The 17,521-nt window shown below is 45.8% G+C and overlaps 1 protein-coding gene across 13 annotated transcripts in view; it reads right to left on the reverse strand.

The window, feature by feature from the left end:
* NCOA3 (nuclear receptor coactivator 3) overlaps positions 1–17,521 on the reverse strand; it is a 393,748-nt gene that overhangs the window by 15,150 nt on the left and 361,077 nt on the right. For 4 of the 13 annotated variants that reach the window (XM_072110541.1, XM_072110540.1, XM_072110539.1 and 1 more), the window contains exon 22: positions 12,044–12,717. The exons of 3 other annotated variants lie outside the window; for them this stretch is intronic. In XM_072110541.1, coding sequence (XP_071966642.1) covers positions 12,619–12,717 — 99 coding nt within the window. In that variant the 3' untranslated portion in view covers positions 12,044–12,618. Of the gene's footprint in view, positions 1–12,041; positions 12,718–17,521 lie in introns of those variants that run through there. 6 more of the 13 variants (XM_072110544.1, XM_072110543.1, XM_072110546.1 and 3 more) reach the window with 4 other exon arrangements.

Consider the following 17,521-nt stretch of genomic DNA (forward strand, 5'->3'; position numbering starts at 1 on the left):
CGGTCACAAAATGAGAGACGAATTTGGGAATACACGTTTATAACACTGCATGACACCTTCCACATAGGCCTCAATTTATCAAAGGGATTGATAACCCACTATAACATCTAACAAATGTTATCCTGATATTTTCCTGAAGATATTTTGATCATCTAACAAACGTTTTCGTGAGATAGTGGGTCATCAGAGACTACAGAGTTATTAACTTAGAGGCAATTAACCATCACACTGTCCAAGTAATCTAATTAAGGACCTCTTGCCTCAACTTTGTTAATGCTATTGTCTTTTTGTTTACATTTTTTACATCACTTCTCTGTTCATTGTGTATAAAATCTGTGTCACTTCAGAAAGCTTGTTATACCATGCCTGATAAAGGGACCTAAACTGTCCAGGAACATAAAATGAGACTGCTGGAGCTAGGGGAAAATTTGTGTGTTTGGGTAAGTAATTGGCTTAGTGATAGAAATTCTCTGATTGGGTTGAGGCTACCAGTACAGTGCCACAGGGGTCAGCATTGGGGCCAATTCTTAATATTTTTACTGATGACCTTGTAGTGGGTTTACACAGTCAAGTTTCAATATTTGCAGATGATACCAATCTGTGTAAAATAATTAATACTGAGGTTGACAGTTTAGCATTACAGAGAGATTTGCGGAAGCTTGAGGAGTGGGCAGAGATATGGTTGACTAAGTTTAATGTAGATAAATGTAAAGTTATACACTTGGGCCATGGAAACAAAAAGTATAATTATATAATAAACAGTCAATTACATGGCAAAACTGAAGCTGAAAAAGACCTGGGGGTATTGGTGTATGGCAAACTTAATTTTAGTGACCAGAGCCAAACAGCTGCTGCTAAAGCAAATAAAATGATGGGATGTATTAAGATATGAATAGATTCTCATGATAAGGACATGGTAATGCCCTTATACAAATCACTGGTCAGACCACAGATGGAGTATTGTGTGTAGTTTTGGGCACCAGTGTATAAAAAGGACAAATTAGAACATAAACGGGTGCAGAGAAGAGCAACGAAGATTATCAGGGGGAGGAATCAGGCGGACAAGAATACAAAGAAAGATTACAAAATTTGGGATTATTTAGTTTAGAAAAAAAGATGACTGAGGGGGACCTCATTACAATCTACAAATACCTGAACAAGGATCAAGGATCTCTCCAAACATCTATTTATAAACCAGGTCTGTGACCAGAACAAGGGGGCATCCTCTACATCTAGAGGATAGGCGGTTCTACCATCGCAATAGATGGGGACCGTTTACTGTAAGAGCAGCGAGACTATGGAACTCTCTGCTGCTAAGAGTTGTTATGGGGGACTCTACGTACATGTTCAAGAGAGGCCTGGATGTCTTTCTGTAGAGCAAAAATATCACGGATTTTGCGGAAAAAATATTTGTTTAATTCTTAAAGGTTGGATTTGCGTCTTTATTAGGTTACTTTATTCGACCTCAATCAATATTAAAAGCAACAGGAATTTCTTCAACTGGCTTACACAGTACAAAACTTTTTTTCTTGTGTGGGAACTGAGGAGGCAGCCTCTTCCATGTTTACCTTTCTCTTTTTAGGGATTTAGTCCTAAAATGGGTTGGTTCTTCCGGCTGCGTTTAATTTTGGGAAGTGTTTTTTTTTTTTCGTTCACAGCTTTTTTTCAGAATGATGTCTCATTCTTGTCCACAAATTCACCTTCAAATGGGATGCCACATAATTTTGAATTAGATCTGCGGTATTACTCCACTGTCTCAGCCATAAGGAACGTCTAGCCGAGTTCAACAAAGCACTTTCTTGGCACAGAGTCTAATGGATTCACCCAAAGCATCTGCACTAAAAGCCATTGCGGGGGTGTGGCATATCTATGGAGGTGAGCAGACGCACCGCTCACTAGCTCCCGCTCTGTTTTGGGGCCCATGATACCGAGTACATCACCCAGCACCCGGACACCAGTATAAATGGGTCCATAGAAGAGGGGAACCCCATAGAACCCAGCGATAACCCTGCCTCGGGCCGATACCAGGGGAATATCCCGGTTTCTTACCACAGTTCCGGCAGCGGCGGCCACGCACAAGCCCTTGATCCCCGCGAGTCGGGGCTCTGGCGGGTCCCCAGGGACTTCAGGAGACATTCTCAGAGGCCAGCGGGTTGTTCCGATCCCCCCCCTTGCCCGCTGACACTGCCGCCCCATCTCCTGGCGCGACCGCCACCTGGCAACACGACCCAGAACTGCCGGGGATCACCTCCTGTGACCGGGGAGCGGAATCAGATGGAGGCCGAAGAGAACCTGCAGAAATTTCAGGTCAGCCAGCCCTCTTTGGGCAACCAGCCCCAGCCCCAAACTCTGGCCTAGTAGAAAGTCAGGATGGCCGGCCCAGATGCCTAGTGCCCCCATCCCCCCCATGACTACGCAGGGGTGCTTCATAAAGGTGGTGGCGGAGGTTCACCAGGCCCCCTCCCTCAGTAGGCCCTCTGGCTCCAGCAGACCAGCCCCAAAGCCCATCTCTCTTCCTCTCCCCGGGACGGGAGAACTGGGGTAACAGTGACACGGGAGCAGCCCTCTTCCCAACGCTGACTCTTCCCCGGGGCGCCGGGATGGCATTAGTCGCCCCCCCTCCTCAGGACATAAACACCAGGTCCCTGGAAGTGCCTCAGCAGCCGCTGCAGGTATCGGACCCCCTCTAGCTTACTTCTGGCCCAGACCCACGGACAGAGCCCTGTCCTCCAGCCACACAAGGCGGTCCTGTGGCCTCCTTATTTTCATCAACCGAATCCATTAAGTTTGCATCTCAATCTCAAATTCTACATTCTCAGGCAAATTTCTCCAAGGGTTTTTGTAGCCACCCAGACACCCTGGAGAGAGACACATCTCCACTCCCTCTCGCCTTCAGCCCCGAGGGCCCAAGAACCTCCCCTATGCCTATATTTCCTGCATCTGAAGCCCACCACCCATTTCTAGTTGCCCAAGCCCTGGAGGCTGACATCAGTGCGGAATTTGGGGCATTTTACTCCCGTTTATACAACATCAAGGGACAGGACGCAAACCAACACCCTGGAGCTCTAAGTGACCGCATAAAGGCTTATATTGCAGAAACACCGCTCCCATGTTTGGAAGCAAAGGTGGTTGAGGAGCTAGAGTCAGAGTTCACTGAGATCTCCGAGGCCATCAAAGAATCCCCCTCTGGGAAAAGTCCCGGACCAGAGGGATACACAGCAGGCCTTTTATAAAAATTTCCGGGACACGCTATCCCCCCCTTATGACAAAACTATTCAATGCCATATTCCCTACCACAGTCTTTCACCCTCAGTCGCTAGAGGTCAACATTAGTGTACTTTTGAAGCCAGGAAAAGACCCTTTATCCACGGCAAGTTACAGACCTATGTCGCTCTTAGACGTTGACCTGAAGTTGTTTTCCAAGATATTGGCAGACTGACTGGCGCCTCACCTCCCCAATGTGATCCATACGGACCAGGTGGGATTCGTTAGGGGCAGGGAGGCTAGAGACAGTGTAAATAAAACCTTTCTCAAATAGCACACGCTCGTAAGTGCTCAGCTTCTTCCTGCCTCCTGTCAATAGACGCAGAGGCTTTCGACAGGGTCCACTGGGAATTCTTGTCAGCTGCTCTTGCACAGTTGGGAATAGGACAGGCATTCTTGGGGAAGATCCTTGCTCTCTACCCCTGCCCGACAGCTAGGGCCAGAGTTGATGGTTTTTTAGCCCCCACCCATTGCAATCCGTAATGGTTGCCCCTTATCTCCACTGCTATACATTATTGTGATGGAACACCTGGCGTGCGCCATCCGGAATAACCTCTGGAATACAGGTAGGCCAATGACAGTACAAGGTTTGTTTGCAGACAAAATCCTGTTGTATGTGCAACAGCTTAGAATCTCATTCCCCTCACTGATCACAGAATTGGAGAGGTACGGACAGCTGAGCAATTTTAAAATCAACTATAGTAAATCGGAAGCGTTGAACATCTCCCTGCCCTCCTCCGAAGTCCAATCCTTTAAAGATCTCTTCCCTTTTTGCTGGCGCTCTGATGCAATTACCTACCTAGGTATAAGGGTTCCCAGTAGAGATGAGCGAGCACTAACATACTAGGAGGTATACTAGGCCTTTGAGACCTGGACCGAGGTAGGCCCCGCAATCCTCTGCGTCGGCAGTATATGACCAGCCCCAGGGTCAGACTCGGTCCCAGCCTGCACCAAGTTAAGTGTAGTAGCGTTCTTATAAGTTTGGGATATGGCGGGTGAGGGGAATGTAGACAGATGCGCAAGAAGCGCATGATGCGCATGGAGCTGGCGCTCCGCTGCCAGGCGAGCTTTCGCCAATCCAAGCCCCTGTCTCTAGGCTACTCCCCAAACAGCACTTCTAAGAGAACCTTTTGTATAAGATCAAGTGTAGTAGCGTTCTTATAAGTTTAGGATATGGCGGGTGAGGGGAATGTAAACAGATGCGCAAGAAGCGCTGAAATAATATTGGTAAATGATAAAAGTTTGCCAGTATATTTTGTGGATAACACAGCAGGGTGGCGACAAAGTTAACAACTTTGATGTGGAATCCATGAAAACAACCCAAATTTCTGCCTGACACACCTCGTTTGATAAGGGGACGATGTATTGAGGCAGCTATATGGACGACTTTTGGAGGTAGCAATGGAGACAACGTGTGGAGGCTGCTATGGAGACAATTTAATTTGGATAGTGCCTGTATGTGGCAGTCCAAAAAAGTTTTCAAACCAGAGGAGCAGGTAGGTGGCCCTCCAGAAAAATGAAATAGATTAGGGGCCTGTATGTGGCAGTCCAAAAAAGTTTTCAAACCAGAGGAGCAGGTAGGTGGCCCTCCAGAAAAATTAAATAGATTGAGTGCCTGTATGTGGCAGTCCAAAAAAGTTTTCAAACCAGAGGAGCAGGTAGGTGGCCCTCCAGAAAAATGAAATAGATTGAGTGCCTGTATGTGGCACTCCCAAAAATTGTTTAAAACAGAGGACCGGGTAGGTGGCCCTCCAGAAAAATTAAATGCATAAAGTACTATAGCTAGAGCCAGTGGGCCCTGTCAAAAAATAGCCAGTTTCCTCTGCTTTAGTGTACAAAGAGGAGGAGAAGGAGGAAAATGAGGAGGAGGAGGAGTGGATAAATTATTCAGGTTGAGCTTCCTTCACCTGGTGGAGATTGGAAATTATGAGAAATCCAGGCTTTATTCATCTTAATAAGCGTCAGCCTGTCAGCGCTGTCAGTCGACAGGCGTGTGCGCTTATCGGTGATGATGCCACCAGCTGCACTGAAAACCCGCTCGGACAAGACGCTAGCGGCAGGGCAGGCAAGAACCTCCAAGGCGTACAGCGCCAGTTCGTGCCACATGTCCAGCTTTGAAACCCAGTAGTTGTAGGGAGCTGTGTGCTCCCTCACCATCTTTCTGTAAAGATCAGCCCTACTCTGCCGAGACTGGGGACAGGTGACAGTGTCTTGCTGGGGTGACATAAAGCTGGCAAAAGCCTTGTAAAGCGTACCCTTGCTAGTGCTGGACAAGCTGCCTGCTCGCCTACTCTCCCTCGCTACTTATCCCGCAGAACTCTGCCGCTAGCGCTGTCAGAAGGGAAATAGTGTTTCAGCTTGTGCACCAGGGCCTGCTGGTATTCATGCATTCTCACACTCCTTTCCTCTCCAGGGATGATAGTGGAAAGATTTTGCTTGTACCATGGGTCCAGGAGAGTGAATACCCAGTAATCGGTGCTGGAATAAATTCTTTGAACGCGAGGGTCACGGGATAGGCAGCCTAGCATGAAATCTGCCATATGCGCCAGAGTACCAACGCGTAAGAATTCACTCCCCTCACTGGCCTGACTGTCCATTTCCTCCTCCTCCAACTCCTCCAACTCCTCTTCTTCTGCCCATACACGCTGAACAGTGAAGGACTCAACAATGGTCCCCTCTTGTGTCTCGCCAACATTCTCCTCCTCTTCCTCCTCATCCTCCTCCACCTCCACCTCCTCCGATATGCGCTGAGAAACAGACCTAAGGGTGCTTTGGCTATCAACAAGGGAATCTTCTTCCCCCGTCTCTTGTGACGAGCGCAAAGCTTCCGACTTCATGCTGATCAGAGAGTTTTTCAACAGGCCAAGCAGCGGGATGGTGAGGCTGATGATGGCGGCATCGCCACTGACCATCTGTGTTGACTCCTCGAAGTTACTCAGCACCAAACAGATATCAGACATCCACGTCCACTCCTCATTGTAGACTTGAGGAAGCTGACTGACCTGACTACCAGTTCTGGTGTAGGTTGACATCTGGCAGTCTACAATCGCTCTGCGCTGCTGGTAAACTCTGCTGATAACATGGTTAATGTTGAATTCCACCTTGTGGGCACGTCGCACAACAGTCGGTGAGCGGGCAGTTGGAGGCGGCGCTGCGCTGCCCTGAGAGTGGCAGCATCTGTGCTGGACTTCCTGAAATGCGCACAGATGCGGCGCACCTTCGTGAGCAAATCAGACAGATTGGGGTATGTCTTGAGGAAACGCTGAACTATCAGATTTAACACATGGGCCAGGCATGGCACATGTGTCAGTCTGCCGAGTTGCAGAGCTGCTGTGCCTAGAGCTACCGACTGATGGCGGCATGCTCACGGATGGTAGTTCGGAGGAGGAGGTGGAGGAGGGGTGGGAGGAGGAGGAGGCATAGTAGGCCTGAAAGACCTGGACCGAGGTAGGCCCCGCAATCCTCGGCGTCGGCAGTATATGACCAGCCGCAGGGTCAGACTCGGTCCCAGCCTCCACCAAGTTAACCCAATGTGCCGTCAGCGATATATAGTGGCCCTGCCCGGCAGCACTCGTCCACGTGTCCGTGGTCAGGTGGACCTTGTCAGAAACGGCGTTGGTCAGGGCACGGATGATGTTGTCTGACACGTGCTGGTGCAGGGCTGGGACGGCACATCGGGAAAAGTAGTGGCGGCTGGGGACCGAATACCGAGGGGCTGCCGCCGCCATGAGGTTGCGAAAGGCCTTGGTCTCTACTAGCCTATAGGGCAGCATCTCCAGGCTAAGCAATCTGGAGATGTGGACATTAAGGGCTTGGGCATGTGGGTGGGTTGCACTATATTTCCGTTTCCGCTCCAGCGTCTGGGGTATGGAGAGCTGAACGCTGATGGATGCTGTGGAGGATCGTGGAGGCGACGATGGGGTTTTTGTGCCAGGGTCCTGGGCAGGGGGCTGACTATCAGCTGAAACAGGGGAAGGAGCAGTGGTGTGCACGGCCGGAGGTGAACGGGCTTGGTGCCACTGAGTGGGGTGTTTAGCATTCATATGCCTGCGCATACTGGTGGTAGTTAAGCTAGTAGTGGTGGAACCCCTGCTGATCCTGGTTTGGCAAAGGTTGCACACCACAGTCCGTCGGTCATCCGGTGTTTCCTTAAAGAACCTCCAGACTTCTGAAAATCTAGCCCTCGCCACGGGAGCTTCACTACGTGACACATTTGGCGCTGATGCACCTGCTTGGGCCCTGCCTCTCCCAACCTGTTCTGGTCAAGGACTCTCCTCCGTCTCAGAAGCACTGTGTTCACCCGGCCTCTCAACCCAGCTTGGGTCTGTCACCTCATCATCCTCCGATCCCTCAGTCTGCTCCCCCCTCGGACTTCCTGCCCTGACAACAACTTCACCACTGTCTGACAACCGTGTCTCCTCATCGTCGGACACCTCTTTACACACTTCTTCCACTACGTCAAGAAGGTCATCATCACCCACAGACTGCGACTGGTGGAAAACCTGGGCATCGGAAAATTGCTCAGCAGCAACCGGACAAGTGGTTTGTGACTGTGGGAAGGGTCCAGAAAACAGTTCCTCAGAGTATGCCAGTTCAAATGCCAAATTTTCCTGGGAGGGGGCAGATTGGGGGGGAGGAGGCTGAGGTGCAGGAGCTGGAGGAGTGCCGATTTCGGTGACATGGGTGGACTGCGTGGAAGACTGACTGGTGGACAAATTGCTCGAAGCATTGTCGGCAATCCACAACATCACCTGTTCGCACTGTTCTGGCCTCAACAGTGCTCTACCACGAGTCCCAGTAACTTCAGACATGAACCTAGGGAGTGTAGCTCTGCGGCGTTCCCCTGCTCCCTCATCAGCAGGTGGTGTCTCACCCCGCCCAGGACCACGGCCTCTGACCCCTGCAGTAGTTGGACGCCCACGTCCCCGCCCTCGTCCTCTACCCCTAGCCCTCGGGTTAAACATTTTGAAAATGAAAGTTATAACTTTAATTATTTTTTAACTTTTTTTTGTGTTTTTTAGTTTTTTTTTGTGTTTTTTAGTTTTTAAAACCAAACAATGCTATCCTATTGCTATGGCTATTTTCTAGCCAAGTATGAAAGCACACTGCTATGCCAGATGAGATGACGCTGAGTTATGAAAAAATAAACGTAAAATAAAAAGGAAATGGCAGACTGTGCCTAATTGAAATCCAACCCCTAATAAATTTTCCCACTTCGGTCTTTGCGATGGATATGTGCGTCACTAAGCACTAAACACAGCGGTCGCAAGTCTCACTCCAAATTCCTGACAATTGGCTAGTATATGCACTGCAGCAAGGACAGCCACCAGCAGATCAACCAGAAATAAAATATATATAACGCTATTGTAGGCGTAAGTAAGCCGTTTGGATTCTCCTTTGGCTATTTTCTAGCCAAGTATGAAAGCACACTGATGAGATGACACTGAGTTATGAAAAAATAAACGTAAAATAAAAAGAAACTGCCAGACTGTGCCTAATTGAAATCCAACCCCTAATAAATTTTCCCACTTCGGTCTTTGCGATGGATATGTGCGTCACTAAGCACTAAACACAGCGGTCGCAAGTCTCACTCCAAATTCCTGACAATTGGCTAGTATATGCACTGCAGCAAGGACAGCCACCAGCAGATCAACCAGAAATAAAATATATATAACGCTATTGTAGGCGTAAGTAAGCCGTTTGGATTCTCCTTTGGCTATTTTCTAGCCAAGTATGAAAGCACACTGATGAGATGACGCTGAGTTATGAAAAAATAAACGTAAAATAAAAAGAAACTGCCAGACTGTGCCTAATTGAAATCAAACCCCTAATAAATTTTCCCACTTTGGTGTTTGAGGTGGATATGTGTGTCACTAAGAGCTAAACACAACGGTAGCAAGTCCCCCTGCAAATTCCTCACAATATGGTACTAGCTGCACTACTAGTGCCAGCAAGCCCAGCCACAAGCAAACAAAAAAAAAAAAAAAGTATAACGTTATTGTAGCCCTAAGAAGGGCTGTTGGGTTCTTGTTGAATCACTCCTGCCTAACACTATTCTAATAGAACACCCTAACCCTTTCCCTGACCAGCAGCAGCTCTCTCCCTAGCGGCATCCAGACACAGAATGATCCGAGCAGCGCGGGCAGCGGCTAGTCTATCCCAGGGTCACCTGATCTGGCCAGCCAACCACTGCTATCGACGTGTAAGGGTACCACGTCATGCTGGGTGGAGTGCAGAGTCTCCTGGCTTGTGATTGGCTCTGTTTCTGGCCGCCAAAAAGCAAAACGGCGGGAGCTGCCATTTTCTCGAGCGGGCGAAGTATTCGTCCGAGCAACGAGCAGTTTCGAGTACGCTAATGCTCGAACCAGCATCAAGCTCGGACGAGTATGTTCGCTCATCTCTAGTTCCCAGTGATCCAGCTAAACTTTACTCCTTGAACTACCTGGCACTTCTGAACCGTACACTGAAAGATATTTCCTCATGATAAAAAAAAAACCTGTCCTGGTTTGGACGGATCAACACGGTTAAAATGGATATTCTAACCCAGTTTTTCTACCTTTTCCAGGGAGTCCCGATCCAGCCACACGCATCCTTCTTTAAATCCGTCCACTCAGCTTTGCTACATTTCATCTGGGGCTCGACTCATCCGAGGATTGGTTGGAGGTATCTTGTTAGCAGACCTAAGCGACAGAGACCTCTCTTAACTCGCCCCAGGACAAGGAGACTGCCTTAATAGAATGGGCTCTTAACCCTACTGGAACTTAAAGATCTGCCTGTTTGTAAGCTGTGGAGATGGCCAACTTTATCCACCTGGAAATTGCATTTGGGGATGCCTTCTTTCCCTTCTTCTTTCCTCCAAACGCCAAAAATAAAAAAAGAGCTTTAACCCCTTAGCTCAGTGACCTAACGCTCAGCATCCGACGCCGAGCTGATACCGATTCAGCTCAAGGTCTGAGCCAAAACGGGATACAATGGGTGCTGGCAGTAACTAGCAGCCGACACCCCAGTGTCGACACCCCAGTAGTAGTGTTCAGCACGACCGCGTCATTTAAACTGTCTTCTGGGGGTCTTTCCCCATGATTTCCCCCCCTTCTTCAGCGGCAGCTGATCATTCCCCTGGCAGCCCTGAGGTCAGATCAGGACCCCAGGGCTACCTTTTGGCAGTGTCTGTAAGATGGCGTCTATGACGTCATCTTAAAGGCAGAGTTCCAGCCTATGCTAGTGCATAGGCTGACACAGCTAATACCCTGCAATACATTAGTGTTGCAGAGTAGTATCATGGACAAGTAATAAGGTGATTGCTTGTTCTTGTCCCATGTTGAAGAAAAATGTTACTCAAAAACAAAACAAAACAAAAAAAAAACAATAAATCAAAAAAAATGCCCAAAAGCACAATAACATAAAAAGTCTAAATCAGAGCACAAACCCCACATATATAATATCAGCAAATCTAAACGCTCAGATCACGGACGAACCGGAAAGAGCCTTGCGCTCCATCTTGCCAGGGGAGATCCGGAAAATAAAACGCAGCTTACTCCCACTTGTATTACTGGCAGCGCCATCAGTAATCCCTAGAAAGTGGCGATCCTCCAGCCCTCCTTCAATTTCTGACTGGATACAGGATATGCTCCAGATCTTCCGTGTGGAAGAGTTAATTGGCAGATATCAACGGCTCCTCAGTAAAATTCCTCAAACTCTGGCAACCCTGGGTAGTGTTCCGGGACACCTCGACCTTCAGAGAGCTCCTGGAGCCTGGATAAAGCAGGGATTTGGGGGGGGGGGCAGGTCCATGCTCCCTCGCTTTCACTCCCTGCCATATGTCCCCTACTTCTTTCCTAACTTTTTCCCCTATCCTCCCTCCTTGTTCTCCTAAGCCCCTTGTCTTTCTTTCCTGTTATCCTTGTTAACATGCTGTCATCACCTCCCCAGTTGGAAGGGATCATATGTTACCTTCAAGTGACTATAGAGCATGCCCCATCTGAAGATCAGCCCACATGGGAAAGACGTACCTCAGTTCCCATAGAATGCCATCAAACCCTAGTACCCTGTTACCATAGACACCAAAGCCAGAGGTTTTGAGCAAACCTTACAGCAAATATCACCTAGATATTTCTTCAACTTGCATTTTGCACTCATAACTTATGGCTGTTAAAATATAATATGCAAGGTCTCTCAAACTTAATGTTCAGACTGTAGTAGACATAGCTACTTGTTATTTGTTACTTCTATATTTGTTGCTCTTCAAGCGTAATGTATGTATTTTTTTGAAAAATGCAAATACCTAATAAAATTGATTGAACACTAAAAGCCATAGCGGACTTCAGTATTGGCATAGTATTCAGGATGAATTCTTTTGGGGTGCCATTGCCGATTTGGTTGTCAGAGTTAGAAAATTATAAGAGGAGAGAAGTGGCATGATAAATTTTAAATTTAACATGGCAGATTCCCAAGCTTTTTCAGAAGACTGTCTGCTTTCCGATCCATAGGGTCTTTAAGTTGAATAGCGTCTTCAAAGGGTAGGTTTGTCTATTTTGCTAGTTTGGCAACCTGGATATCAACCTTTGGTGTTGCACTACAGCATTTAGCTTGATCTTCAAAAACTTAACGAGTTTTGTTAATGGAAAAAAAACTCTTTTCATTTGTGTTCTTATGATCCCAAAAGAGTTTATCTTATCTTATCTTTTCTAGTTTGAGAGCATTTTAATGGACAATCCAGATCCTCTGAAGAGAAGAGGTATCTGGATTCCATCTTAACAAAAGATACAGAAGGCAGAGGGTCAAAGTCTAGAGAGTCTTTAATAGAAGTCCTCCGAATCTGAGCCACCTCAAAAAAAGACAAAAAACCCTGATATCTCTTTCTGAATTTGACCCAGTCAATTTAAATGAAGCAATAGAGGTGCGACTTAAAGAGGACCTGTCACCCAAAAAAGAACAAACTCATTAAAATACTAAAGTAAGTAGCTCTTAGCGCTACCCCATTTTTAGCAGTGATAAACTACCCTCAGCTAAAGCACTGAATTATACCTTCAGAAAGCTGTTGGGCGTATTCATCAGGGGGGCGGTGTCTGCTGCATGAGGCTTGGCAGTTACCGCCAGCCTATGGAGCGGTCCGGGGAAGAAAACATGCCTCGATCCGCGCTTAAAACGATCGACCATTCGCAAGGTACGGCGCTGCATTGTCTGCTAGCTTTCTCAGAGGGTTCCAATAAAGCTAGCAGTTTATCACTGCTAAAAACAGGGTAGTCTGAACTTGCCTTTTAATAAATTAAAACATTTCATCCATGAAAGGTGATTTTTCTCTTAATACGTTTTCAGATAAATCCTTAGACAGGTGTTTTATATTCACTTTGATGTTTAGTATAGTACATGTTGCATTTGTAAGAAACAGATTTCTTTTTTTCGCCTTAGGTTTGTCTTGATCCTTATTTTTTTCTTTTGTCTTCTCTTTGGCTCCTACCAAAGAGAAAGAATGCCTCAATAAATAAGAATATGGATAAAAAGAAAATAAAAAAGTGCATAAATTACTCACCGGTAATGTTGTTTCCAGAAACCAAGATAGCACCCAATAGATAGAGCAGGGCCCTGGTAGAGGAAACCCAAAACCTATAAATTAAATTCCACTTCCTTTCAAGAGACTGTATGAGACTTATATTTCTTCATGGTTCCACTAAAACTGTAACCATATGAGTCCAAAGAACCACCACCAAGAAGAATTATACAATTCCATTTTTTTGCGGCACCCAGAGAGGAGGAGGTGAATAAAATAAAGTCACCAGGAAGAGGAAGAGGGTAGATGGTGCTGTCGTGGTTCCAGGAAGCAACATTACTGGTGAGTAATTACGGTTTTCCCCTTTCACCATGATCGCACCTGCCCAAGAGCATATAAAAAATCAGGGTGGGTCTACAGACGAAAGAACTCTTCTACTAAACAATAGCACTATTTCAGAGAAAACATGGAGCTGCACTCTGCATTATGTCCACGTCTTCACTCTGCCGGTTTCAATAAACTTCTGCACGAATTTGGTGAGTGCCGCTCCATGTTTTCTCTGAAATAGTGCTATTGTTTCTCTGACTTATCTGTAAGCCGAGCACCACCTTAGTGCAGCCCAGGCTCCTCACTGGAGAAGCACGCACACGGGAGAACGTCCTCAAGGGGTAGTGCAGGGCATTTATCCTACATTTACCATCTTCTACTAAACAAGTTTGTGAGCACCCGCCACATCCAACCTGTTGTGCTTAAAAATGGTGTGTGGGGATAACCATGTAATGGGCTAGCAGACCTAAGCGACAGAGACCTCTCTAAACTCGCCCCAGGACAAGGAGACTGCCTTAATAGAATGGGCTCTTAACCCTACTGGAACTTAAAGGAAACCTACCATTTCAAATGGTAGGTTTAAGATGTAAACACCGAGCACCAGCTCAGGGTGAGCTGGTGCCGGTGCTTAGTTTAGTTAGTGTTAAAACCGCGGTATCGTGTTTTTAACACTTTTTAAACTTTATAGCAGAAGCCGCTTCGGCGCTGCGCGCGACCGTGCGCGCGCAACGCCTGCGGCATTTCCTATGTAGGTGCGCGCACGATCATGCGCACGCAGCGCCGAAGCAGTTTATGCTATAAAGTTTAAAAAGTGTTAAAACCGTGATACCGCGGTTTTAACACTAACGAAACTAAGCACCGGCACCAGCTCACCCTGAGCTGGTGCTCGGTGTTTACAGCTTAAACCTACCATTTGAAATGGTAGGTTTCCTTTAAAGATCTGCCTGTTTGTAAGCTGTGGAGATAGCCAACTTTATCCATTTAGAAATTGCATTTGGGGATGCCTTCTTTCCCTTCTTCTTTTCTCCAAACCCCAAAAATAAAAAAAGAGTTTTAACCCCTTAGCTCAGTGACCTAACGCTCAGCATCCGACGCCGAGCTGATACCGATTCAGCTCAAGGTCTGAGCCAAAACGGGATACAATGGGTGCTGGCAGTAACTAACAGCCGACACCCCAGTGTAGCACCCGTGTTCAGCACGACCGCGTCATTTAAACTGTCTTCTGGGGGTCTTCTGGGGGTCAGCTGACCATTCCCCTGGCAGCCCTGAGGTCAGATCAGGACCCCAGGGCTACCTTTCGGCAGTGTCTGTAAGATGGCATCTATGACGTCATCTTAAAGGCAGAGTTCCAGCCTATGCTAGTGCATAGGCTGACACAGCTAATACCCTGCAATACATTAGTGTTGCAGAGTAGTATCATGGACAAGTAATAAGGTGATTACTTGTTCATGTCCCATGTTGAAGAAAAATGTTACTCAAAAACCAAAAAAAAAAACAAAAAAAACCCCCAATAAATCAAAAAAAATGCCCAAAAGCACAATAACATAAAAAGTCTAAATCAGAGCACAAACCCCACATATATAATATCAGCAAATCTGTAACAACCCGTAGAATAAAAGTAAATATTTATTGAACTCGCCCGATGAACGGCATAAAAAAAAAACTGTTAAAAACCTGCCAAAATTAAATTTAAAAAACCATATGTACTCCAGAATAAAAGTGTTGCGAAGTACAACATGTACCGAAAAAAACAAGGCATCAACCAGCTCCGTAGCCAAAAAAGTTAAAATGTTATGCCACTCGGAAGATAGCGATGCAAAAATGATAGATTTTTCCCTACATTTGGGTTTTATTTGGCAAATTTAGTAAAACATAAGAAAAAATATTCAAGTATGGTATCCTCGTAATTGTATTGACCCATAGAATAAAGATAACATGATTATACAAGGGCGGTTCAATAAGTACTCGTCTTTGATGACAGAGGAATTTCCTGAGGGAAGTTGGTGTTATCGTGTGCTGCCATCTATCAAACGACAGCAAAACGAATTGCAGACTGATTGATTCGTTAGTTTGGATTTGTCAGCCATTTGAGTGTTTCGTGAGTTTCGCCAAGAGGGAAAAAGAGTAGCATAGTTCGGTAATTCGCTTTTTGTTTTTGAATGGGAAAAAATGCGAGGAGATAAAAGCAAAAGTTGGATGCAGTTTAGGGGGACACTTCGCCATCTATGACCACAGATATTGGTTCAATGAATTTAAACGTGGGTGAACATCCGTTTTTGATGTGGAATGACTAGGACGCCCGGCAGACTTGCTTACCGAGGAAATCATTCAAAACGTTCACAACATGATACTCACTGATCGCCGAACGAAAGTGTGTGAGGTAGCAAAGGCCGTAGGTGTGTGGACCGGAACGGCAATTAATATTTTACATAAAAATTGTCGGCTTGATGGGTGCCGCGATTGCTCACGGTGGACAACAAGCTGTTAACTTCGATACAGTGTTTGGAGCTATTTAAGTGATATAGCGAAGGAGTTTTAGTGTCGAGTTGTCACAGTTGATGAAACCTGGATTCATCATAACACACCAGAAAATAAGCAACTATCAAAACTATGGATTTCTCCCAGTGAATCTGCTCCAAAGAAGGCACAGATGGTCCCATCGGCCGGAAAGGTCATGGTAACGATTTTTTGGGATGCGAATGGCGTCATCCTCATGGATTTTTTAGAGAAAGGAACAACAATCACTGGACAATACTACAGTGAGTTATTGGACCACTTCGATAAAAAATTGAAGGAGACACCAGATCTGGCTCCCTGTGACTTTTTCTTGTTCCCTAACGTGAAGAAATGGCTTGCGGGAAAAAATTTAGATCAAACGAGAAAGTCATCGCCGAGAGAGGCGTATTTTGCAAAGTTTGACAAATCCTATTTTTTGGAGGGGTTAAAAAAATGGCAGGAATGTTGGGAAAAGTGTATCTTTCTAAAAGGGGACTATGTTGAAAAAAAAATTGGAAATAATGGTGTCTTCATTTCTAACACGGGTACTTATTGAACTGCCCTCATAAGGCTATACAGTGAACACCAAAAAAAAATTAAAAAATCCAGTATAGAATTGATTCTTTTCTACTCCTGCCCTCAAAAAAAAAAAAAAAGTTCCTAAATTTTCAACAATAGGGGATACCAACCCTAAAATGGTAACACTGGAAATAGCATCTTGGGAGGGGTGGGAGGGTCTCTGTACTCGGGAGGATTGTATAAAAATTTTAAAATGGGTTTTCTCTTTTTATCTTTTGGAAATGTGTCAATTTGGGGGCTAAATGAACCTATAAAACCACCCACATTTCACCATTCTAAATTTCACCTCCATTTTGGAGGCTAAAAGCTGTTTCTGATAGTTTAAGGGGTGTGGATTTGAAAATAGCTTGATTATATAGGGTTTTTTTGAATGTTAAATATGAAAAATTTAATTCAAAACAGTATTTATCCTCCAAATAGTTAAAATACGGAAAATAAATATTCAATTTGTAAGCTGCGTGACATCAAAATAAATTATCCAGACATTTCAAAAATTATGAAAATGTAAAGTAGACATATGGGAAATTTTATTCTGCAATTTTGCCATTTAGGTGGCAAATTATCTGCCTGAAAATGTGATGATTTTAAATTTATTATAAATTTTTTTTGTAAATAAACGCAAAACTTATCAGCCAACATTTACCACTAAAATGAAGTACAACATGTAGGGGAAAAGAAAACCATCTCAAAATCATTTTCATAAGTAACAGTTTTCAAAAGTTATAACCATATAAAGTGACGCATGTCAGAATACAAAAAATGGGGCTGAGCCTTAAGCTACAAAAGCTACGGCAGGCCGGCAACATGACATCCTGGATTAAGCGTTCTTCTTTCTCCTCTTCCAGCTCCATAGTGGCTTTAACAAGTTTTACAAAGTCTTCTACCCGTAAAAGTGGTCTACCACCTTTATCCTCTTTCTCAGGTAGCTGACCTTGCAAGCTGCAAAGATCAAGATACCCCTTCACTCTATAGATCTTGTGTACATGGCCCTAATTCTGTATTGCCTAAAACATCAGAGACCTAGGAAGCAGCATGTCTACCTGCATTCTCACTTTTAAGCTCACTGTACATTTCAGTCATCACTGAAGGAGCCGGCATGTTCGGCACCATGTGACCAGGCCCGGAAGCCCACTCCAATATAGCCCAGATGTTAGCGAGAACATTGGAATCGCGGATAGTGCCGTTGCAAGCCCCCACAGGAAGCCAAGAAGGATGTGCGAGCAGCCAATCAAGGCCAGGTACTGCAAGAAGCGCCCCCCCCCCCACACACACACACAGTTCCCCGCATAGAAGGACACGAGAAGTGAACTACAGGCAGACCATACCTTCACGAAAGAAGGGCCTGATCACAGCAAGTCACTTATATCC

This window comes from Engystomops pustulosus, chromosome 6 (genome assembly GCF_040894005.1).
Source record: "Engystomops pustulosus chromosome 6, aEngPut4.maternal, whole genome shotgun sequence".
Classification (NCBI taxonomy): Eukaryota; Metazoa; Chordata; class Amphibia; order Anura; family Leptodactylidae; genus Engystomops; species Engystomops pustulosus.